Source organism: Cucurbita pepo, chromosome 8 (assembly GCF_057944985.1).
Source record: "Cucurbita pepo subsp. pepo isolate OVF chromosome 8, ASM5794498v1, whole genome shotgun sequence".
In the NCBI taxonomy this organism is placed as follows: domain Eukaryota; kingdom Viridiplantae; phylum Streptophyta; class Magnoliopsida; order Cucurbitales; family Cucurbitaceae; genus Cucurbita; species Cucurbita pepo.
In genome coordinates, this window is record NC_141805.1 from 2,176,021 (window position 1) to 2,202,314 (window position 26,294).

Genomic DNA, 26,294 nt, shown 5'->3' on the forward strand with positions numbered 1-26,294 from the left:
GATATACTTCTAAAATTAACGTTTCAATCCTTGGAAGGAATTTTATCGAAGTTAGTGCTAAAATTATATTTTAATTTATTAATATATATATATATATATATATATATATATATATATATATATATATATATATATATATATTAGAGATCTAGATCTCCAATAACATTTAAAATGTAATTTATGATCATTAATATTGCTTCAATCTCTCAACATGGATAATAAAGTTTTAAGAAATGCGAGTTCCAATAAAACCACATCACGTGCACCCCGCCTGTCCAACGGTTTACTACTTACAACTTCCATTTACTTACGTCCTTGTGCTTATTTACACTTTTACCATTTTGAAAGGAAAAATTTAATACATTATTTAGTAATTAGTCGAATTATATTCAAAATTGTTATGCACGTTCCTATAGAATCTATCACTAAACTCGAGAACTCCAACCAACTTACCCGAATTATAAAGATTGGATTGAGTAAGATAACATTTCCGTTTATGTCGGATTATTTTTTTAGGACTTGATCCGACCCAACAAACGGTATGTTTTTTATTAACCCGACCCTATTCATGTATATCCCTACCGTACCAAATTTATAATTTTAGGACTTTGTTTTATAATTTTTATTTGGTTGGTTGTGTTCTTCAATTTAATTGATTGATTGATTTATTTATTTATAATCAAAATTTAACATGAATATACCAAATATAGGCAAATTTGATACGACGTGTCGGCCAAACGTCCACATTGAACCCGTCCACATTTGAAAGATTCAGTAGGCCAACACGACATTTTCTGAGCCAAAAAATTCCCACCAATCAAAAACTGCCACGTGTAAAAATGAGATCCAATTTTGGTCTATAAATTAGCTCCCAAAATCATTATAGTCATCATTAAAAAGAAAAAAAAAAAAAAAAAAAAACATGTCTAGCATGCAACAATCGTTCAAGGCGGACCAATCTGAGGTACCTAAATTTTTAATCTTGTTAAGAATGGTGTCGTAAATAGTCTCGAATGTAGAGATATCTACTGGACGAAGTGGAACGGGGAACCTTCTCCATCCCCGTCCCCCATCTATCGAGGCGTAGTTCTTCATTTATTTTGTAGGAATCGAGTTCACAGTATGTAATTATTTAGTATTACAATATAGTCTTTAACAATTAAAAAGAATATTAAGCGGGATGGAGACGGGAATGAGGAATATGATCCCATCCCTAGCTCCATTTATCTAACCGGGAAAAAAATATTCCACACTACTCCCTCCTGTCTCCCAGACACGGGTAAAATGGACATCTTTAACTTAGCTAATAATGTTTCGTAAAAAGCTCTTATTTACTTACGAGAATTGCTCTCGGACTAAGGTTTCGAGTATGTAAATGGGTTCTTAGGGTAACCGTGAAGAATGGAATAGATCGGAATTGGAATCGGCAAACCAAACGAGGGACGAGGCAGCTACTACTACTGCCCATGCAAGCAAGCAAGAAGCTTCTGGGTTTCTCCAACAGGTTGGTTTTTTTTGTATACCTTAAAATCTATGGTTTAAATCTTATATGTTAAAACGACACTCTAATTTGCAGACGGGAGAGCAAATGATGCATATGGCTCAAGGTGCTGTAGACACTGTGAAGAACACGCTTGGATTCAATGACGACAAGTCGAATTGAGCTTTAGCTTTTTATTATTATTATTATTATTATTATTTTCTTTTTATAAGTATTGAATTTTAGCTTTATTATTATTATTATTATTTTACCTTAATAAAAATGTTTCTTTTTGGGCAATCTTTAGTATAATTTGAAAATAATAATGATAATGAAATATATCCAACAATCGTCGAGTTTAGATGGAAGATTTAACTCAATTGTGTTCGGTTGGTGAATACAAATCTCGCCTAAGGTTTAGTTTGACGAAGTCATAGAGAAAAAAATGAATATGGGTCTTGGGTTTCCGAGCTTGTTTTGATTGTGTTAAGATTATGATGTCGTAGAGTTGAAAAATGTAAGTCACGGAGACAAAATTGAATGTGGGTCTTGGGTTTTCAGGCTTTTTGTGATCGTGTCCTTGTTAAGATTATGATGCCGCACGGTTGAAAAATGTAAGTCATGAAAACAAAATTGAATATAGGTCTTGGGTTTCCAGGCTTGTCGTGACTGTGTTAAGATTATGATGTTGCACGATTGAAAAATGTAAGTTACAAAAACTAAATTGAATATGGGTCTTGGGTTTCTAGGCTTGTCGCGTTAAGATCATGATGCTGCACGGTCGCACGGTTGAAAAATGTACTCGAAGACAAAATTGAATATGGGTCTTGGGTTTTCAGGCTTTTTGTAACCGTGTTAAGATTATGATGTTGCACGGTTGAAAAATGTAAGTCACGAAGACAAAATTGAATATGGGTCTTAGGTTTCCAGACTTATCGTGAATATGTCAAGATTATGATTGATAATGTAAGTCACAAAGACAAATGAATATGGGTCTTGGGTTTCTAAATTTATCGTGACTGTTTAGCTGGACAAAATATCTAGTTGATGAATTTAAGGACATGACTCTATGTCGGAAACTCGCCATTATTATTTTTTTGATGAAGTTATTATTTTTAAAATTACAAAATAATTATTATATAAAAAATTAGATCGATTATTAGCTAACTATAATTTCAAATAAAAAAAAAAACGACAACATATTTATTTTCAGCATATTATTTAATAAAAAATTCTATAGAACAAACAAAAAAAAAAAAAAAAATGGCCATGGTTAATGGGCCATACAAAAAGATAGCAGAATTAAATATTTAATTTTAATTTTTTTTAAATTATACTTTAGTTAAATTATAAATTTAATGAAAATAAACTTCTTTTTTATTTTTTATTTTTAAAATCTCATAAATAGTCAGATAATTCATAAGCAAATGACATTATAATTATAATATTTAAGACTAAATGAACAATAATTTAATTAAAAAAAATGAAGACTAAATTTGTAATTTAACATTTTTATTTTTTGGATTTTTGGGAAAAAGAAAAAGGAAAAAGCAACTAAAAAGGCATTCCGAGGATCTTGGAGCAATCTATAACTAAAAAAGTAGCCAGTTGGGGCATGGGAAGATCTGGACCGTTGATTTCCGTCTGGGATTTCATCTTACAGATCCGCGTCTTCCCGGGATTGTTGGAGCAGAACTGCGTTCTTATATCCGTACTTCCAAAATTGCCCTCGTAATCTATTAAAATTATCTACAATACCACTAATTAATATATATATATATATATATATATATATATATATATATATATATATATATATATTGTTTTAAAAAATATAGATTAAATAATTAATTCCCTTGCCATCTCCACTCCCAAACTTATTAATTTTCATAATACCAAGCATTAATATCTTAACAAAATAATTACTATATTTATAACATTTTTAATTAAATTATAAATTTAATCTTAAATGAAGTAATCATAAATAAAAGTAAACTTCAAAAATGGTATTATAAATATTTAAATATTGGATTTTGTGTTTTAATAAAATCTAAATTAAAAAATTTCAAGATTTATAAATACTTTAAAAAGATTTAATAAAAATTTTAATTACATTTTTTTTTTGTACGCAAAATTTTATTTTATTTTGTTTAATAAGTCCTTAAATTTTAATTTTGTGTCTAATTAGTACGGAACATATTTAACATTTTTTTAAAATATAAGTAATTATTAAACACAAAATTAAAAAATTAAATCGTATCATACATAAAAAAAATTTAATCTTATATCTTATATATCAATTACCTATTGAAAATTTTTAATATTTGAAATACAATAAATCATTAATTATTAATTTTTTTCTTATATATATTAATATTAGCTAACAATTACATGAAAAAATTGAAAAAATCACACATCCGTTTATAAATAAATAAATAAATAAATAAATAAGTAAATAAATAAAAGATTAAAATAAAATTAAGAAATAAAAATATTAATTATAAGGTATAAATATATATATATATATATATATATTTTTGTTTGAAAGGAAAATACAGTTACTATAAATAATGTTGGGGGCGTTACATTTCGGTTTAGATGTGGCAGCTTTATTCGACCAAATCAAGGACGCCACCCGCTTCCTACCCGCCGGAACAATCACGCTCCATTTCTCTTCTCGTCTCGTCTCGTCGCTCTCTGGCTCCCCAAAACCTTCTCATCCAATCCCACAACCCTCGCCGGAGCTACACCATTTCCGCCGACGGCAGACCTTCCACCGCGCACCCCTCTGCCATTGCCATTGCCATTGCCATTGCCATTGACATTGCCTCATCAATGCCGGCATATAAAGCTTCCCAACTCCAACCCTCCCGACTTCAATCAAAATTCTCCCAATCCCACCTTATTCTCTACTGAGCACAACGAAACTCTTCTATTCAATCCTCTCATTCATTCTGCATTTTCACGGTTTCTCGAACGAACGACGACAATGGCAGGCCAAGCGGAGCTTATCCCTTTTTATCAGCTTCCGTTCTGAGCCTGTTGGGACGGGGATAAATCCCTAGAATGGTTAATTCGTGTGATGGTATTGCCTATTGATTTTTTGTCGTTGAGGCGCTTGGGATTCGCTACCTCGACGCTTTGGATCTGTGGCTGATCGAGTTTGTCCCGAAATGGTATTCGTTTTCCATCAATTTGCTGCCCTTATCGTTATGACTTAATGAACTCAATTCGTTGCCCTTAGTTTAGCTGACTGGAACAAACTCCAAGCTCCATCAAGCTTCAATGGAATTTTGAAATTTGAACCGTCTGGTTATTGTCATCAACACTCTAATTTGATTTTTATGCATTCCTTTTTAGATGCTTTATCAGTCCAGAAATCATTTACGTTTCAACTTTTTATATTTCTGTGGATATTTATACATACGCATTAAGAGTCAGTAATCTGTTTTTACTTCTCTTGTGTCTAATGTGAATTTTCTCTTTTATGTGAATTTTCTCTATCTGTTGACATACAAATGTGAATGTTTAAGCTATGTCTTTTTATATGCTTGTGTTGGAACTTAAATGGAAGACCCTGCTATTTATTCGGTACATTAAACCTCTTATTCGTCCCACAGGCTGGTCAAGTAAATCTAGCGGTTGGGTGTCTTGTTTGGATTGAGGATCCTGAGGTAGCCTGGATAGATGGGGAAGTTGTGGAAGTTAATGGTCAAGATATCAGAGTACTCTGTTCATCAGGAACTACTGTAAGTGATACTTTGCAGGATGTTAAACTGTTATATACTGCTGACCATTCGGTCAGAATTCCATTTGTTCTACATTATTGTACATATATAAAGCTTTTGTAGAACTATTTAATGGTTGATGTCGAGGTGTTGATTGATTGAAAAAGGTTTTGTAGCACTATTTGATGATGCTTTGTTCAAAAAGTTTGTACACTTGTCACAAGTTATTTTCAATTTCCTTCTGTTAAAATCCATGATGACTAATGTCGTAACCATGATGTTTGTTGGCTTCATTTTTTTTTTCTTCTCAACACAATTAGGACAACAGTCTTATAATTAATGCCAATAAGTTGAAATAGTGTCTTAACTTGTGATCTGTTGTGCTCCTTTGCTTACAAAAAACAAACAACGGGGTCCCTTTCTAACTGTTATGTTTCATTCTTCTAAAGGTTGAGGCCAAATCATCAAATGCCTATCCAAAGGATCCTGAATTTCCATCATGTGGTGTGGATGATATGACAAAACTAGCTTATTTACACGAGCCAGGACTGCTACAGAACTTGAAATGTCGTTATGATGTTAATGAAATTTATGTGAGTAACTGCAATTTCCTCCCCAGCTTAGCAAATTCATTCCTCTGGGGTGGGGGCTTTTGATCTGTTGCTTTGTGGTGTCTCTGTTATTGATACTCTAACTGTCCCCTTTCGTGCAAAGGGTTGAGAAGTGCGGTTGTAGGCACTATAAATGGCTTGTAGCTGTTATATTGCAACTTTGTGATTAAGTTGGAGTATTAACCTGGTTAGTTTTAAAATTTCTTTGCAATTCCACAGACCTATACTGGGGGTATACTAATAGCCGTAAATCCTTTTCGAAGACTTCCTCATTTATATGATAATGGCATAATGCAACAATATAAAGGGGCGGATTTAGGTGAGCTGAGCCCGCATCCCTTTGCCATTGCAAATTCTGCATATAGGTATTCCCACACATTATATGTATGCATTTTTTAATAATTAAATGTTTCATTTTTTCATTCAAATTTAAAAATCACCAAAAAATGCAGACAGATGATTAATGAGGGTATAAGCCAGTCAATTTTAGTTAGCGGGGAAAGTGGAGCTGGTAAAACGGAGAGTACAAAGATGCTTATGCGCTATCTTGCCCATGTTGGAGGGAGAGATGGAGGGAAGGCTGCAACTGGTGAACGCTCTGTAGAGCAGCAAGTACTAGAGGTATGGACTTCTTACTGGTTTGTTAATTTTCATCAATCCTGAAGGCTGAAGTCATTTGATAGAACTATTTTATCATTCAATTATTTGTGATGCCTTTTACGTTTAGGCTCATACCCTCCTTTGATTAATAGGAAATCAAAATGAGTGGATTTAAACTTATGTTCTAGAAGCATAGGATATCCTACTTATTGTTGGGTTAAATTACAATATGATTAACTTACGTTGTTTTAACAGTTAAATTCTTCCTAATAGTATTATTATCTCTAATGTTTTCCCCTCCAAATCGCATCCTGAGAATTTAGCACCTGACTTTTGATATTAAGTCGGTGACAAATTTATCTTTATATTACATTTTCTTTGCGCAGTCCAACCCTGTTCTAGAAGCATTTGGCAATGCAAAGACTGTTAGAAACAATAATTCCAGGTGAGCAACCTACTTTTGGAATTCTTTCCTTTCATTTTCTGACCACCAAGCTTTTTCTTATATGCTCTTTTTACTGGAATAAGATTCTGAGTTGATTACTGTGTATCTGCAGTCGGTTTGGTAAATTTGTGGAGATCCAATTTGACCGAAGTTGGAGAATTTCTGGAGCTGCTATTAGAACTTATTTATTAGAACGTTCCCGTGTTTGCCAAGTGTCTGATCCTGAGAGGAATTATCATTGCTTTTATATGCTTTGTGCATCAACAGAGGTAAATTTCTCGTCATGAATATGAATTTTTTTGGACCCCCTTTTCAGGGGAGGGGGAAGGGTAGGGTTCTGGTTGGAAAGGAATAGGAAAGGTCAGGCTACTTTCTTTTTGTTGTTTTGTGGTTAATCTGGTTGGAAAGGAATAGGTAAGTGTCCCTCAGAAGGGATAGTTTGTGGGAGGATGTATTGAATGTGGCTTTCTTTAGGGCCTCTCTTGCGGGATGCTTCCCTTTTATTGGTGAGGCTCGTCTCTTTGTGGGTCTCCCCTTGAATTTTGTTTCTTCATTTTCTTATGAAAGTTGGTACTTCTATAATAAAAAAATACACATATATGTTTTTCCCTCTTTTTGTGTATTCTTTTAATCGTCATCTTTAAATGCTTTCTTTATTGGTCTTTTCCTTTTACCATCTCTACAATTGTAGTTAACTGTACTTGTGTTCTAATCCGAGGCATGTTATGTATCTTAGGCAATTAGTATGGTATATATGAAAGTAATTGACGAGTAGTGGTTGAGTTTAAACTACGTTTTACGTCCATTTCCTTTGCTAATGGTTCATTTAATTTTATTGTTCGTTGAAAGTAAACTCACTTTTCAATGTAGTGAGGGTTTTTTTTTTTTTTCACCTGCTTGAAATCAATTGTTTCCTTTTTCTTTTTGATCAGGAAGTTGAAAAGTATAAGTTAGGGAATCCAAGAACATTCCATTATCTTAATCAATCTAATTGCTATGAACTTGATGGACTGGACGAGTCCAAGGAATATACTTCTACTAGAGAAGCTATGGATGTCGTTGGAATAAGTACAGCTGAGCAGGTATTCTTTTCTCTTGAACCTTCGACTTGCCGGTGAATGTAACCTACCCAAGTAATTGATTTGAGGTCTGTATTTTTAGGATGCTATATTTCGAGTGGTAGCTGCAGTACTTCATTTGGGCAATGTTGAATTTGCAAAGGGGAAGGATGCGGATTCCTCTGAACCTAAGGATGACAAAGCTCGGTTCCATCTCAAAATGGCAGCAGAACTATTCATGTAATCAGCTTGCTCCTATTTTTAGTGAAGTGGTGTCTGAGATAATTGAAGCCAAAATCGGTACTTTTTTTCTTTTTTGGCGCAGGTGTGATGAGAAGGCTCTTGAAGATTCAATGTGTACTCGTGTGATAGTTACACGTGATGAAACCATAACTAAATGTCTCGATACAGTATCTGCAACTCTTAGTAGGGATGCTTTGGCAAAAATCGTATATTCAAGATTATTTGATTGGTAGGTTTTGTGTTTCATTCTTAAATTACTTTTTAATTTAAATTTGTCATTGTTGTTTCTATCATGGACTCTTTTTAAACATTTCCTTCATGGACTCAGGATTGTTGATAAGATTAATAACTCAATTGGCCAAGATCGTGATTCAAAACACTTAATCGGGGTTCTGGATATCTATGGATTCGAGAGTTTCAAGACAAACAGGTGCTTAACCGGTATGCTTTTGCTTTCATCATTAGTGGAGGATGAACTCCCACCTAGCAATTTCATGCATCTTTTGTTGCCAACATATAACACGAGACCTTTTCATTTTACCTTCCATTAGCGAATCATATGGTTAGGCGCCCTATTATGCAGAGGGACAAGGAAGCCAAGGGCTGGAAAGCCAATATACCTCTGACACGTTTGTTAGAGGGAATGTTGGGAATTTGAGGAGGGAACAAAGTGAGGGGCTGGAGGGTGTGCTTTTAGGCTTGTGACAGTGTGTCTATTTTCTTTCATGCTTTCATTTAGTAGTTTTTGCCTTGTGAGAGGAAATGGAGAGTTTACCAGCCCTTTCTAATTGGCTGGGAGTTTGTTATTGCCTTAGGCAAGAGTTTTCGTCTAAGTATCAATACATTGCAAGGGAAAGACCTTACAAATTGGCATCAGATCATAATCTGGGGAGGTTGGGAAAAAAATGGTGCGGATGTGGGTTGAAGAAAGGCTCGATGTAATGGATCAGGAGATGGATGATATTAAGGCTGAGGTTGGAGTAATATAAGAGAAAGTGATGCGCAGAGTCGAAGATACCCTCACAGTTTTATGAAGATCAGTGGAGCGACTGACTGTCCCAGGGAGATGAGTTCAAGAGTCCATTTGCAACGATTGTATTAGAGCTAGCCTGGATTTGATCATGGTCGACCCTGGTCAGAGGTGAAGAAAGCTCGTGACAGAACTAGAAATGGGCGGATTCAAATGTAACGTTGGAGAAAAAACCTAATCCGGAGAAGGTGGAGGAAGTTTTCAGCGATAAGAGTAAGGTTAAGAAAGGTTGAGATGCTTGTGTTTGGTTCTCAGGAATTAGCTTTAAATTGGTATCGTGGGAAGGAAGAATGGGAATCATTCAAGGATGGAATGATTTGAAGATGCAATTATTGGAACGATTCCGACGATGAAGCAGGGTAGTGTTTTGTGATGTTTCCTTGTCTTCAAGTAAGAAACCACCATGATAGAATACTACTACACGTCCGAGTTGTTGATTGCTCGACCTAGTTGTTAAGGTTGTGTTGGTAGCGCATTGGGTTAGCAAATATGATGAAAATGGCCTTGTGCGTGGAGGATCATGAAGTGGCCAGATTAGAAGCTTCGAAGCCTATCATTCTAGTTGAAAAAGCCCAAGTTCTTGCTCTAAATCAAACTGGAATGGAGGAAAAGTCGGCAAGAAGATGATGGAAATGACACCCCCATGCGTACGATCACTCTGACGAGTAATCCCACCGCCACGTCACGTAAAGAGGGTCTGATGAAGAAACTTTCTGGTGTAGAATTTCAATCTTGGTGTTAAAAGGGTCTTTGTTTCGGCTGCGAGGAAAATTATTATGTTGGCCACAAATGTAAAGCAAAGGAGATTTAGGTTATGGTGGTCGAACAGAGAGGAACTTGAAATTGTAGAAAGAGAACAATTTAATTCTAGAAGCAGAGGAAAATTTGTTGGCGGTACCATTTAGATGAAAGGACGGATCGATCATCAAGAAGTAGTGGTCTTAATTGATTGTGGAGAAATGTATAATTTTATTCCTCAACGTTTGGTTGAGAAATTGAACTTACCTTTGACAAAGGCAGCCAATTAATGGGTACAGGGATGGCGGTGAAAGGAAAAGGAGTGTGTGAAGGGGTTGTGCTCACTTTTGGAGAATTGACAATAGTTGAAAGCCCCTTCTACATTTCAAGCATTGATGAGCAAGATCTTTCGCTCATTCCTACGTAAGTTTATCTTGGTACACTTTGATGATCTATTAATTTACAGCACAGGATATGAGGAACACATACGCCATTTGGGAGGTGTCTTCAATATCTTGAGGGAAAATCAGTTGTTTGACAAGCCTACTTCAGCCATACCTTGTCTACTATAGCACAAGCCAAGTCGATATATGAAAGGGAGCTCAAAGCAGTATCTATGTATTCTGGTACAGCACCACATCATATTTCCATTGCTATCACTCCCTTTCCAAGCTGTGTATGGACACCCCTCACCGCTATTGTTATCTTATGGGGAAGCTGAGACGCTAACACAACACTAGCTCAACAATTAATGGAGAGGCATGCCACTTTAGATCGGCTGAAGACTCATTTGAAGGCTGAGAATGAAGAAATTCACAGATAGGAAACCATCAGAGATGATGCTGGATGTTGGTGATCGGGTTTTCTTGAAACTTAGACCATTTAGGCAGGCTTCAATTTCCAATTGAAGGAATGAAAAGTTGGCGCTCAAATACTTTGGGCCTTAACGAATTGAGTAGAAAATAGGACTTGTGGCTTATAAACTTACATTACCAAAGGAGGCCACCATACATTCATTATTTCATGTTTCAAAACTCAAAGCCAATATACATTCATAAAGGTTCTCTTGCAGGCCAGGAGTGTTGTTAGACACTAGGTAAGTCTATTAGAGGAGGGGCAAGAAAGCCAATATACCTCTGACAAGTTAGTTAGAGGTTGAGAATTTGAGGAGGGACCACTGGTGCATGAGGGAAGTGAGGGACTGGAGGGATTGCTTTTAGCCTGTGGTCATGTGTCTATTTTTCATTTATGCTTTCACTTTGTAGTTTTTGTCTTGAGAGAGAAAAGGGAGAGTTTACCAGCTCTCTCTAATCAGCTGAGAGCTTTGTATTCCTTAGGGCAAGAGTTTTCCTCCGAAACTCAATACATTGTGAGGGAAATACCTTACACATTTTTTTCTCTCTCTCTCTTCTATCAATAATTTGATTGGTAGGAAACAGCATACTGTTCCATTGAGAGAGGAAAAGGTGAGGGGAAAGAAATCATTTCCAGCCACACAAGGCTGAAGGAGCTTAAACCCCCTCTGCCCCAAGAGAAAATGTAACCAGCATTGATAAAATAGAAAGAAGTATTTACAAAAGAAAAACTCTATAGAGTAACACTAATTGTATACCCAGAAATCTGATGACCTCCGAAACTTCCTCCAATTATGTATCTTTGTTATCAAAAGATCTATGGTTGGCCAAATGAAAATATTGATGGCACGATCCCAAGTAATCTTGGCTCTGCTTTATAAAGGTGTTGCTCCAAAGAATCATGAGCTTTGTCTCTGCTATTGCATACTAATTCTGACTCCTTTAAAATCTGTTCTAGCATCATAACAGTATAGGTTAGTGAAGAATCCAAGTGCTGTAGACCACCCATTAGTGGAAAGATGGAAAAATGAGAAAAAGGAACTCTCTTTTGCACCCAATTAGCAGTGTTACTCCGCGTCAAAAATTGGTGTTGAAACAAATAACTTGTTTTATGGGATTTTGTTCATCCAAATATCATTAGAATAACCTTCAGAAATAACAAACTGGTAAATTGTAGGGTGACTAAAAAGTGTGTTGCAATAGTACATACCCGAGAGTGTATTGGAAGAACAATACTCGCTTTGGGAATGCTTCATCTAGAATGAATTTGTTGCTAGTTGTTTTGTTTTTCATTTAATATTGTGATCTTCCCAATTCCGTTTTCTTTATAGGATTTGTTTCAGTTTTTTTTGTTTCAAAAACATTCTGCATTTTCAAATAAAATCAATAATTTTATTACATTTTTTTATTTGTAAATATATATTTTTAGCAATCTTTAGTATATTAGTATTATTTATATATTAGGATCGGAGGTATCTCTTCTTTTGAACCCTTACTTTATCTAATTTATCTAAATGGAATTGTACGTATTGGTCTATGCAGCTTTGAGCAATTTTGTATTAATCTGACAAATGAGAAATTGCAGCAACATTTCAACCAGGTGGAGCTTGAATTGTGTACTCTTTTTTCCTTTACTTTCCTGGATCTTGAAATTTAACTTGAAGAATGTTGTTTACAGCATGTGTTCAAGATGGAGCAAGAAGAATATACAAAAGAAGAAATTAACTGGAGTTATATTGATTTTATTGATAATCAGGATGTTCTTGATCTCATTGAGAAGGTGCAGAAGAGTTTCTTTCCTTTCGTGACTAATTTGAATTTTTCTGCAGATTTTATAGAACTGTTTATAAAGTATTCCTAGGGTATTATTCTTTTATTATGAAAAGTATCCCTAAGATTTTTTTGAAACATCAACAAATATTTTTGTTGAAATAATGAGACCAATACTCAAAAGATACAAAGCTCCACGGAGAAATGAAAAGAAACAACTAAAAAGGATTACAAAGAAGGATATTGTTAACAATCCAAATAATACTAAATGCTCTTCAACAAACAGCCTAAAATAATTATTCAATCGAAACATCAAAATAAAGCCAAGAACTCAGGGCTCCAAAAAGGAGAGGAGATTGACAACTGCGAACCTACTCAAATACGCCTAACCGAACAGAACTCCAAACCACCAAAGTAAACATCCCTGTAACCTTCCAAAAAATAGGCAACCTTCAAACTCTAAAATGAATAAAAAATTGAAACTAAAAATGATCTTCAAGACAACATGAAAAAGTAAAAGGCGCCAGAGACTGGATTACCAATAAGTAATTCTCATTGTTGGACAATCAAAATGGATGAGTAAAACACAATTATATCTTAATTTGTGGTGATAGAGGAGTGATTTCTTTCATATGTAATCCACAAACCTCAATTAAGGAATAGAATTTGGGAGGAATTGAAGGATACTTTGTTACTGATTATGAAGCTTCAACTGAATTCCTTTTGTCAAAACCGAAAAAGACTTTAAAATGCTTCTGCAAAAGAGCCTTCGACAGAAAGTTTTATTATCTCAACTAAATATGCTTCAGATTCATCACTGCTCATACTAGCATCATATTCGGAATCATGAGTAATTGGAGAGGAGATAGGATACTTTGTGGTGGGAGGGTCAATGATACGTTTTGTTGAAGTGTCATTTGAACTTGGAGGAGTGATCACTGAAAGAGTAAAAGAGTTAGTAGATTGTGAAGGGGCTCCTACTTAAGCAAGTGGGGAGCAGAGCACAAGCTTATTCCAAAATGTTTGAATTGATCTCTTAATTTTCTGAAATACCAAAGCAATCTTTCTTCTTAGTATAATAGAGAGGGTAGGCTTCAATAAGTTTATTTTTCATTATAGAGACATTCAGTATAGGTTTAAAATGATAAGAACCTGAATAAACGATTGAGAATACCAAACAGTAGCTGGTGAATTTTTGCGTAACCTGAAGGTCATCTTGAAGAAAAAGATCATCCACCTTTAGCTGATCATGCAAAGGAAGAGAATTCAACTCGACATCTTTGGCCATAAAATCCTTCGATGGAAAAGTGAAACTTTCATCCATCATAGCTTAATTTATTCTCTTTCGATCCATTAAATTGGTAAAATTAAGAATAGACAAATCCCCATGATCAATGCTTGGAGGATCAATAAAATATATACCCCCAAAATGTGAGAAAATTTTCAAACTACCCATATGTTACCGCAATCTCAGTTGGAATGAAACGACAAATGCTTTCTAACAGCAGTACAATAAATAAAATTAGGAGTTTGGGAAGATATATTGATGAAACCTCCAAAATGGTAACCAATTGCTTCAAAACAAGATCTTTTCCAATAAGGTAAAGGTAAATTCTGCAAAGGAATCCAGCCACCATATCCCTCAATTAGCTTTGGATGAGAGTGTTATTTTTGGGACCATTTCTCAATTTGCCTCCATTTTCCATGAAAGTCCAACCGAGAAAAATCAACACTCAATTCAACAACCCCTTATCTTCCATGTAGGGATTAATAGAAATCCTGGATTGAAAATAAACCTCTTAAGCATCACAAATGTCCTTCCAAGGGTTGTGAGCTAGCAATTTGTAAACCATAAAGATAGTATTGAAGTTCATTTCCACCACTTCCTTTTCTTTCCTCACCCAAAATGTAGAAGCATCTGACCTCCTCTTTTGTACTACTTTTGCGTAACTTCTGAGGAGTTGATTATCATTGACTAGCTCCAACTACAATATTTCTCCTTCTTCAGCTTGATTTGTAAAATGAAAGACGATGGCTGATCTTTCTTGAAATTTTATGAGAATATCTCTTATCATTTCCCAGAAATCTACCAACTTTTTTTCCATCCAATTTCTTTCTACCTCCAAAAGGTGGTCAAACAACACATTCGAGTTTCAAGGGGAGATCTAAACTTGGTAAATGGATAGTCCTAGAGACATCCTTGACTTACGAAAAAAATATTGCACTGGATTTTGCAACAATTCAATTAGAGAGTTTTTAATCCAAAACAGATGAGAGACGAAGGGGAATTTTCTGCTTGTTCTTCATGTCTTCAACAAAATCTATGTCATTTTCATACCAGATGCAAAAATAAAGGTTACAGATACAATAATTCATCACTTCCATGAAATGGCTAGGTGGTGGCTCAACATTTCTCTAGTTGTTTAGTGCGACACTTGTTCTCTAATTGCTTCAATTATTCATTTTTTGATTACTATGGTGAACATTGAGTTTTTTTTTTTCTCTTTAATATTAAGTTTACTACTTTCAGAAACCTGGTGGCATCATTGCGCTTCTGGATGAGGCTTGGTATGTATTTACAAGACAGATCTGTCTATAAACAGGTTTTGTGTGTGTGTGTGTGTGGGTGTGTGTGTGTGTGTGTAATGGAAGGTGATAGTTTCCTTGGTTTCATTTTGTAGCATGTTTCCGAGATCCACACATGAGACTTTTGCTCAGAAACTATATCAAACTTTTAGGGACCATAAGCGATTTAGTAAGCCTAAATTGTCACGAACTGACTTCACAATTTGTCATTATGCTGGCGATGTAAGTACTCTTGTCATTGATGTTTTATCCGCTAGAGGCTCTTCAGATGGCCCATTTTTTTTTTATAATTCTGTGGTGGTAAATTTTATTCTAGGTTACGTACCAAACTGAACTCTTCTTGGACAAAAACAAAGATTATGTTGTTGCGGAGCATCAAGCACTGTTGGGTGCTTCTAAGTGCTGCTTTGTTGCAGGGCTATTCCCCCCTTTACCTGAAGAAACCTCCAAATCATCCAAGTTCTCATCAATAGGGACTAGATTTAAGGTATGTTTCTGTATTAGCAGTGTGTTTTATTTGATGATGAAGCTCGTTGTATTTTTATATTCTTAATTTAATTTCCATTTTTTAACCTTTCCAGCAACAACTTCAAACTTTGCTCGAGACACTAAATGCTACTGAGCCACACTACATACGCTGTGTAAAGCCAAACAATCTTCTTAAACCATCCATCTTTGAGAATAATAATGTTTTACAGCAGCTCCGATGTGGGGTAAGTTTATATTTACCAATCTTTTTTGTCCAATCGTACCTCTCTTATACACACGTGAACTTAAGAGAGATTTGCTTTAGGGAGTCATGGAAGCAATCAGGATCAGTTGTGCTGGATATCCCACTAGGAAGACGTTTGATGAATTTATTGGTCGGTTTACTATCTTGGCACCTGATGTTTTGAAGGGGAGGTAGTTTGCACATTAATAAAGGCATTTTAGTGATTCGTTCATATATGATATTTCTTGAGATTGTGATGTTAGATTCTCGGTCTTTTAGAAGCTCTGATGAACTCTGTTTTCACTGGACTTGTTAATAGATCTGATGAAGCCAATGCGTGTAAGAAGCTTTTGCAGAAAGTTAACCTTAATGGGTATCAGGTATGGTAGTGCAAATTTGATAATTTATCCGCAGCAAGCTTCCCTTCCTGTTACACGTGTGTGCACATATACTAGTAGGAAACTTTTTCTCAATAAAGAAGGGGAAAATCTCAATTAAAGAGAAGAATCATAATTGCAAGATCTAGTAAGAGCACACCAAGTAGAAGCATTGAACCCTGCTAAACCCTTAAGTATCTTCCTGATTTCCGATATAACTATTAAATGTTCTATGAGTTCTTTCCAACCAAACCCTCCATAAGACCTATTTCATTTTATTGGACCACAAAATCTTTGCTACGGTTATAAATGTTGGACCACAAGAAAGTGGAAGGTAAACCTTTTTACGAACTTTGAGAAAAAAGATCAGTTTAAGCTCCAGCTTTGAAGAAGCTTGCACCAGATTTCCTGATTTTCCAAATTATATTTTCATAAATAAATGATTAAAGGAATTTTGAATTCTCTCCAGTTTCAGTGTCTTTGCACTTGGATGTAGTCAATGAGCTTTCATTTATTATTATTTTCATAACTGTCCTTTTCAGAATTTTGAGGGACTTGGAGCTAATATTATATTAAGAGTATATACATTTTCTATTTATTGAGGGTTGCATGAGAGTAATGTTTCTTATTGAAGCTGTGAGAATGATTTTCTAATTCTTCTTTGCGGAAAATTGGTAAAACCAAAGTGTTTCTCAGGGCTGGTCAAATGGCAGAATTAGATGTTGTAGTTGAAGGGTTATGATTTATTATTATTTTCTTAACTGTCATTTTCAAAATTTTTGAGGGACTTGGATGCATTAAGTATATACATTTTCTGTGTATTGAGGGTTAGATGAGAGCAATATTTCTCATTGAAGTTGTAAGAATGATTTTCCGATTCTTTGTGGCAGATTGGTAAAACCAAAGTGTTTCTTAGGGCTGGTCAAATGGCACAATTAGATGGCTGCCGAACTGAGGTCTTGGGAAGATCTGCTAGTGTTATCCAAAGGAAAGTTCGCTCATATTTGGAACGGAATCGTTTTATTTCGTTGCGGTTGGCTGCTATACAAATTCAAGCACTTTGTAGAGGTACAGAGTCGATTAACCTGAATGCATTAGTAGCTATCAGCGACTCATTGCTACAGTAAGCTCAGATTATGGGTATAAAATAAAGATGATAAAGATAAGATAATAAAAAAAATGTAAAGTTATGGTTATTAAGTTGCTTGTTTATTATCATACCGTTTTTGCCTCTTTTTCAAAAAAATATTTATTTATACTTTTTCCCCATTAACAGGGGAAGTTGCACGCCAGCAGTATGAAAACATCAGAATGGAAGCTGCTTCTATCAAAATCCAAAAGTATTGGCGCATGTGTTCTGCCCGAAGTTCCTATAAAAGATTGCGCTCTTCAGCTGTAGCTATTCAGGCTGGTATCCATGGCATGGTTGCTCGTAAAGAGCTCAAGTTCAGGAGGGATACAAGAGCTGCAATTATCATTCAGGTAAAGATAAATCACTGAGGCATTGATATCTAATCCGTTTACTCTCAATGGTGCTCATGCTTTTGTCCGTGCCTTTTGAAGTGCAGGAGTATCTTATCATTGTTTGTAGTTTTGAAGCATGGACGATGAAATGTTATTTGTTTATTGCCCTGCACTAGTTAAGGACTGGTAATTCTATAGTCATTTTTGTATAAAAAAATTTAACTTACCCTCAACTAGTGTCACTCCTTTCAGGAGAACTTCCTAAATAATTTTGAACGTTGGGACATTAAACATTGAGAGAATGGTGGGAAAATTAGCACGCTCCTTCCCTCCAAGAAATCGTACTACATCCCAAGCCTTATCCTTGAGGAATCTAAACTCATCCACCACCTCGATAGCAACCAAATTGAATAATAATTTGCTTATTTAATTTTATGAAGGCAAATAGGATTTGGAGATAGCTCTAGAAACCCCCTTCCTCAAAAGATCTACCCGGACCTTGCCAAGGATTTTGAGATGTTATTAACAAAAATGGGTAAAAAAAAGTGTTCATCTTGAACGTTTTGTTTTGCATTAGAATTAATGAAAATCTCTATCAGGCACACGTTCAGCACCCTTTCTAAGGAAAAGTTTTGGAAAACCTCGAGTAGGTAAACTCTGATGATGTTTGAACACTCTCAAGGGCATTTTGCCTCAAAGGACCTTCTCAATTAATCCTTGCCCATGAAACTAATTTAATTTCACGGTTCCCATCTAAAGTAGCTCTGAACTTTTAGCAGTAGGATAAAGGTTTTGGAAGTAGTTCGCTGTGTTTGACTTAATAGCTTAATCCTTGGGAAGGCTAGATCCTCCCTCATTTGGCAAGTTTCAAAATAAGAGCTTCTTTTTTTCTCTTACCATCAGTAGTTCTATATATATTATAGAAACATTCCTACCATTAGCAGTTCTTAACACATGATTTACGTAAGGTATGCATAAACCAAAAAAATGGTGTGGTTATTGAACAGAGATATGTCTAAAGCACTCTAATTGAGCGCAGTCAAACGTACATAATCACCAAACCTGTACAAAGATTTCCCCGTGTCTTCATATTCCTTTTCGTTTCTTTTTCCCTGGATGCCGTGAAATTTTTTTATCACTTCCAAAGAAGCTTAACTTTTCCGTTTAACCACCAACAGGAGTGCACTTCATATAACCAATCTTCAATGTTTAAGGGAAGACACAAGGAAACATTGAATATACTAACAACCCTTCCTAGAAAACTGATAGTAATTTTGATTCTAGTAGTAAATTAGAGGAGGATTTAGCCTATAGAAGTGGAGAAGTTGATGGTTTTTTCCACTCTTTTTTTTTTTGTAGTTTTATTTTTCAATCATTCTCTAGGTTTAAAATCTTCTCTTTTCTTACTTTTAATGTGTAGTTTTGTACAATTCTTGTATATTTCAGAGTCGATGTCGGCAATACTTGGCCCGTATGCATTATTTAAGGTTAAAAAAAGCTGCGATTACCACTCAATGTGCTTGGAGAGGAAGAGTTGCACGCAGAGAACTTCGCAAGCTTAAAATGGTATCTTCTATCTCCCTCTTCTTTAAGAAATTATATTTTTAGGGAAAAATACCTTTTTGGTCCTTGGGTTTTGACTTTGAGTATAGATTCCATTTGATCTTTAGTTTCAAAATGTTACACATTTACTTTTGAATTTTGAGTTTGTTTCCATTTGGTCCCTGAGTTTTAAAATGTTACATTTATACCCTTTAGTTTTGAGTTTAGTTTCTATTTGGTCTCTACATTTCAAGACTTTAGTGTATACTTACCTTCAAGTTTTCACTCAAGCTCACTTTTTGTTATTTCGGTTGATTTTCTATTAATGAATCTAATTATTTTAAGTTAATTAAAGGTAAGTTAACACTATGGACCAAAAGAGAGCACTAACAGCAGGGGCACAGCGCCAATGGAGTGAACTGGAAATATCTTCCCATTGTATCATCCTTTCCCATTATTTGATTTCTGTATCTATGCTACATGCTTTAATATGACCTTTTTTGTACTTTTATCTCACTTATCGAAATTCTCGTATATTTTAATTATTGAATGGATTTATGGTGCAGTTCACTTAATCACTTACATCTCTCTCCCTCTCTCTTTTTTAATATCAATGTTAATTTAATGGGATCAGGATAACTGGTTTTATTTAAATTTAGAATGGCTGGGCTTCATCTGCATTTTACTGGATTACTAACATAACATGATCAAGCTTCAAAAATATGATAGTTTTTCTCTGCCCTGTCATGCGAGCCTTTCGCATGTCGGCAAGAGTAGCAGTTTTCCGTAGAAGATTATTTTAACAAAATTCTGTTTCCTGTTGAATAAGCTCTCGATAATTTTGTGTATACGTATGGTTGTTAACCTTGAACTATTGAGCTATGTTATGATTGTTAATTGCGATTAATCTCAAAAGTTTATGTTGTAAGGCCAGCAAATCAGTTAATTTAGATTATTACCCAACACGCATTGGTGTAGCAACATCAAATTTACCTTGATTATTGTGCTAGAGATCTATTGCCTCATTACATTATTTCATAAGTCATCACCAGTTTCAAAATTTTAGACTGTAAAGTTAAGATACCAGTATCGATATAAATATATTATTTAATTACTTCCAATGAAGATGAATCTTTAATTTGCAATTGTGTGCAGGCTGCTAAGGAAACTGGCGCTCTTCAAGCTGCCAAAGATATGTTGGAAAAGCAAGTGGAAGAACTAACATTGAGATTGGAGCAAGAGAAACAAATGAGGGTACACCTCTTCCCCGTGTATATCTATACTAGATATTCCAATAATGCCCCCATGCTTTTACTTGGATGTATGTATATATATGTTTATCCCAAGTAAATACAAGCTTTGATATTATATGAGATAATATTTCTGTGAAAATTTCCTATTGTTATTTAGTAATGCTGGTGCTAGTAAACATTTTACTAATGCAGGCTGACATGGAGGATGCCAAGACTCAAGAAAACACAAAATTGAAGTCTGCTTTGGAAGAAATACAAACTCAATTTCAGGAAACGAAAGCACTGCTTATTGAGGAACGTGAAGCTGCAAAGAAAGTAGTTGAGGAACGTGAAGCTGCAAAGAAAGCAGTTGAGGAAATCCGTGAAGCTTCAAAGAAAGTAGTTCAGGAAGTCCCAATAGCTGCAAAGAAAGTAGTTGAGGAAGTCCCAGTAGCTGCAAAGGAAGTAGTTGAGGAAGTCCCAGTAGCTGCAAATAAAGTAGTTGAGGAAGTCCCAATAGCTGCAAAGGAAGTAGTTGAGGAAGTCCCAGAAGCTGCAAAGGAAGTAGTTGAGGAAGTCCCAGAAGCTGCAAAGGAAGTAGTTGAGGAAGTCCCAGTAGCTGCAAAGGAAGTAGTTGAGGAAGTCCCAGCGAAGCAAGTAGTTGAGGAAGTCCCAGTAGCTGCAAAGGAAGTTGTTGAGGAAGTCCCAGTAGCTGCAAAGAAAGTAGTTGAGGAAGTCCCAGTAGCTGCACAGAAAGTAGTTGTGGAAGTCCCAGTCATACAGGAGGTTCCAGTTGTTGATCATGAGCTTATCAATAAGCTAACTACTGAAAATGAAGAACTTAAGGTCTGGTTTTCAAATCTTACATTAATGTGGATGTTTATTTTTTTTGTATCCTAAATATGATTCTGTGAAGTTGTTGGTTCTTACGTTTTTGTGCAACTGTATTATTCGGTTACGCGCAAGTGCAGGCTCTTGTTAGTTCTTTGGAAAGTAAAATTGATGAAACAGAAAGGAAATTTGAGGAAAGTAACAGACTTAGTGAAGAGCGGCTGAAGCAGGCTACGGAGGCAGAGTCAAAGATAATAGAATTAAAAACTGCCATGCAAAGGTTTTCAGTTATTTTGCTCTCTTAATTTGTATCAACATGTATCTTTAGTCTCTGCATGGATATTGACTAGATGTGATTTTCCTTACTAAAGGTTTCTGAAGGGTATTTGAATTATTCTGTTTGTCCCAGGCTTGAGGAAAAGTTATCTGACTTGGAAACTGAGGACCAAATTCTGAGGCAGCAAGCACTGCAAAAGCCTCCTTCAAGAAAAATGTCTGGACATATAACAATGCAGGTAGGCGCACTCAAAGGTTTTTCTATTGTTAGGTTTAGGTCTCTGAGGATTTATTGATCCTGTTTCTTTCCTCTATCTGCAGCCTTTGGAGAATGGCCACCTTGTAAGTCTATAAAATCTTGGTCGACTAGAATGTATTTTTACATTGTCATGGATGTTCATTGATGATCAAAGACAAGGTATATTGTGCAGGAATTATTAAGCAATGCACCATCAAAAAAGTATGGTACCGATGCTGATGCAAAATTGAGGAGATCCCAAATTGAAAGGCAGAACGTATGTGTCTGTGAAAGTGACATTTTCCCCCTTTTCCTTTTATGGGTCATAGTTTTACTGACATTTGGTTTCATGATATTTGATTATTTCATACACTATGCAGGAAGGCATGGATGCTCTATCGAAATACTTGACACGGGATCTTGGGTACAGTGAGGGAAAACCTGTTGCTGCTTTTGTAATTTATAAATCTCTTCTCCATTGGAGATCATTTGAAGCAGAAAAAACAAGTGTATTTGATCGTCTTATTCAGATAATTGGTTCTGCAATTGAGGTAAACCTTCTCTCTTAGATTCTCTTAGTGGTGGAGACATTATTATGTCCGTCTGTTGGAAGAGGTGATCAAAATTATAAACATCAATTTTTTGCATGAAACTCCAGAAATGCTGCAGTTATTTTATATCTATCTTATCAATTTTACTGAAATCCATCTTAAAAAAGATTCTCTTAACTGAAATTCCTGGAAAGGAGTAAGGCAGAACCGCGAACTGATAGGGCATTGTCTAGCAGTAAAGATTCATAGAAACGTAGAGGCATTGGTCCGATCTATGTATTTAAATTTAGTGTTCGTATTTAAATGCTCTTCTTCTCCTTTGCTTTTTCTGTTTCCCTTTCTCTTTTTTTTCTTCCGTCTTTCAATATAATATTTGATTTACTTGCAGAATCAGGATGATTATGATCACATGGCTTATTGGTTATCCAACACAACTACATTGTTGTTTCTTCTTCAAAAGAGTTTAAAAGCCACACCACGAAAGCCTCCCACCCCGACATCATTGTTTGAGCGAATGACCCAAGTAACAAATATTCCACGCCCCCCACCCCCGAAAAAAGAGAAATCATCTTCTTTTTCTTTTCATGAGAAGCAAGGGTTATGTTGTTTTCAGGCATTAACCAAATAGATTAAAAGTTGACGAAGTGTTGATTTTCTCAGGGGTTTCGTTCATCTTCTGCCAACCTTCCAGTTGGCACCCTTGATGTTGTGCGGCAAGTTGAAGCCAAATATCCTGCTCTACTTTTCAAGCAGCAGCTAACAGCGTATGTAGAAAAGATATATGGAATAGTTAGAGACAACCTGAAGAAGGAACTATCGCCGTTGCTTTCAACTTGTGTCCAAGTACGAACAACCTAAGTTTCCTGCAGTATAATATATATATATATATATCTCGCCAATGACTTCAAACTTTCTGTTCCAGATTACTTCTGTTGTAAAGTAAAGCGATTGATATCTTACTAGGTTCAAGTGATTAGATATATCCTTCTTGGTTAGAAGTATTCATGAACTACATCCTTATTTGGTTAGTTTTGTAACTTGGATCAAAGTAGCAGGTCTGATGTGTTTGATGACATGCAGGCTCCCAAAACTTCGGAAGAGAATGTTGAGGAATCATCTGACGAGACAAAGAGTAGCAGCCTTCTCAATAGTTCATGGGGCATCATCATCCATCACCTTAATCATCATCTTAGTAGATTGCAGACGAACTTCGTATGTGATAGTTTCTGTTGGAGCTCAAGTGAATAATATATCATTTCACTGTGAACTTATGCTAAGCACTTTACAGGTGCCTGCCGTTTTGGTCCAGAAGATATTCACTCAGGTTTTTTCATACATCAACGTACAGCTTTTCAATAGGTACCTCTGCTATATGTAAATTAGGAGATCAATTTTAGAATCTTTTATCATGCAATTGAAAATCTACTTGCATTGCTATTGTGCTGGCTCAGTCTTCTACTTCGTCAAGAGTGCTGCACGTTTAGTAATGGAGAATATGTGAAGTCAGGACTTGCTGAGTTAGAGAGTTGGTGTACCCAAGCCAAAGAAGAGGTACGCTGGTGCTCTGTTATTTTAACAGGCGTCCTCTTCAAAATGTGCATACACCTAAGCCTTAGAGCTCAATCGATCATCTTTTCCTTTTCAATTGCTTATTCACTTATTATTATTTTTGTAATGATTCATTAACTTATGGTGTTCAATACGCCTTATGCTTAAACATTCTTTTTATTTACAAATTCTAGTATGTCGGGTTATCTTGGGATGAGCTAAAACCAGTGAGGCAAGCTGTTGGATTCTTGGTATGTTTCTTCACTGTTCTATGTACTCTCAGTGCCACTATTCTGAATTTCTATCTGTGCCATATCTATTATGAATGCTGTTATATGGTATTATAATCTTTTGGTACTATATCTGTTAACTATAATTTAACATTCGCTGTCTTGTCACAATTCATATGATTGAATAACAAATTTTTATTGATCATGCTACCGTGATGAGCTATATAATTATTTATCTAATTGGGGGGAAAAAGATAATCTCCGGACGGAGATTCCTTTGCCTCCTGAAGCCAGTATCTTACGTGACAACTCTTCTAAGGTTTGAAAATTAAATAGAACAAAAAGGCCATTTTGATTATTGTTGTGCTGAGATGATATGTTTTATGGTTTTTTTGATAACTTGGATTTACAATTTCTGAATTCAGGTTATTCACCAGAAGTCTAGAATATCTTATGATGAAATTACAAATGACCTCTGTCCAGTAAGTCTCTCTAAGATCATGCATACATTCTTCTCCGTGCGTATCTCTCACCCGTGTCGTCTTTCTTCAGATATTAAGCGTTCAGCAGCTTTATAGAATATGTACTCTTTATTGTGACGACAATTACAATACCAGAAGCGTAGCTGAAGAGGTAAGTTTCTACAACATTGGCTCCTGCTGCCTCCATTTGTCTTTCCTTTAACTTCATGATATTGTTCTTCTTTCATATAGGTTATTTCTAGCATGAAGGTTTTGATGCCCGAAGATACCAATGATGAAGACAATAATTCCTTTTTGTTGGATGACAATTCCAGGTATTATTAGAACAGAAACAGGACATCATATATTGGAAAGTTTTTCATCTGAGAGCTTCATTGGTGGAATAAATACTTAATTAAGCTTTATTTACTATTGCAGCATACCTTTCTCAGTCGATGACATATCCAGTTCCTTGCAAGATAAGAATTTTCAAGATATTAAGCCTCCAGCAGAACTACTTGACAATCCGGTCTTCCAATTTTTACAGGAATAAGGCTATGGTTCTTATTTATATAATGATCCACGGTGCCTCGTACCAGTCTTTGCCCTCTGTAAATCCAATTCAATTTTGTTAAAAAAAATGAAAAAAAAAATGAAAAAAATGAAAAAAATCATTTCACTACCATTGTAACATCCATTGCACTGGATGTAAAGTTCATTATTTAGAGCTGTATAATGTCGTTAGGCTGGTTTCGAATAGTTCAGAAGGGAGAGGGAAATCAGAGATAGGTTTAAGCTTTCCATTTGTTCTTTGTTTTATTCTTTTTCAGTTCAACTTTTCTGTCATATTTAGAGGGATATTTAGGGTCACAGCATCATTGTAGTGATGAGTAGGATGTCTGAGATTGATCCAATATATTGGGACAATGGCTCCTTTGCCTCCCCAGTTTTATATTGTACAAAGTGACAGATCATCTCAAAGATATATTTACTTGATATCCATTTCTCTTCTTGAACTTATCCTGCCGGTCTTGACCCAAATCAGTCTTCTATTTGTATGATTCTCGCCTTAAATCTGTTATCCTTTCTTTTTGTGAGATCCCACATTGGTTGGGGAGAAGAACGAAATACCCTTTACAAGGGTGTGGAAACCTCTCCCTAGTAGATGCGTTTTAAAAACCTTGAAGGGGAACCTGGAAAGGAAAAGCCCAAAGAGGACAATATCTGCTAGTGGTGGGCTTGGCCTTGGCCTATTACACTTTCTTTATCATTATCCTCTTCTTCCTTTGAGTCGTATCGGTTGCCTCTACAGTTCGTGTCGATATGTTGAGCCAAGCAAGCTGAAATAGTAGCTAAAACTGATCAGACTGTCTGAGAATTGATTTTGTGTGTGTAGCATGTGAGTTTTCATTGCAAATATATACTCAAATCTTACAGATCTACAGCATTTTGCATAGTTTCTTCCACTAGTTCCTCCCTCCCCTGCCCTGAAACTATTGATTTCTAGCACCTCAAGTTTGGAAGGAGGTGGCTTACATACATGGCTTGTTGAAATGGTTAAAAATTATATCTCTGATACGTTTCTGACAAGTCACTAGCTTTTCCCTGCAAGGTTCAAAGCTTGTGCAGCAGCATCAATAACTTCCAAATTCTTGGTGTACTCCAGACACGGTACATCCCTTTCATACA

General features: G+C 35.5%; 2 protein-coding genes across 2 annotated transcripts; both read left to right on the forward strand.

Moving 5' to 3' along the window:
- The first annotated feature begins 909 nt into the window (after positions 1-909).
- On the forward strand, positions 910-1,778 carry LOC111799725 (late embryogenesis abundant protein 1-like). Its single transcript, XM_023683174.2, has 3 exons — positions 910-964; positions 1,388-1,504; positions 1,577-1,778. Exons 1-3 carry the CDS (start codon positions 923-925, stop codon positions 1,661-1,663), a joined length of 246 nt encoding a protein of 81 aa, XP_023538942.1. The 5' UTR covers positions 910-922; the 3' UTR covers positions 1,664-1,778.
- Positions 1,779-4,106: 2,328 nt separating this feature from the next.
- LOC111800250 (myosin-6) lies at positions 4,107-25,601 on the forward strand. Its single transcript, XM_023683853.2, has 39 exons — positions 4,107-4,656; positions 5,101-5,229; positions 5,658-5,801; positions 6,039-6,184; positions 6,272-6,440; positions 6,806-6,864; positions 6,977-7,133; positions 7,797-7,946; positions 8,026-8,162; positions 8,248-8,394; positions 8,494-8,595; positions 12,330-12,387; positions 12,466-12,567; positions 15,088-15,125; positions 15,239-15,365; positions 15,460-15,630; positions 15,725-15,856; positions 15,937-16,046; positions 16,175-16,235; positions 17,123-17,300; positions 17,509-17,714; positions 19,143-19,262; positions 20,394-20,492; positions 20,684-21,316; positions 21,442-21,581; positions 21,711-21,816; positions 21,899-21,919; positions 22,009-22,092; positions 22,196-22,366; positions 22,755-22,889; positions 23,027-23,209; positions 23,447-23,578; positions 23,655-23,725; positions 23,818-23,917; positions 24,109-24,165; positions 24,570-24,626; positions 24,697-24,777; positions 24,858-24,940; positions 25,044-25,601. Exons 1-39 carry the CDS (start codon positions 4,654-4,656, stop codon positions 25,156-25,158), a joined length of 4,914 nt encoding a protein of 1,637 aa, XP_023539621.2. The 5' UTR covers positions 4,107-4,653; the 3' UTR covers positions 25,159-25,601.
- The last annotated feature ends 693 nt before the right edge of the window (positions 25,602-26,294 follow it).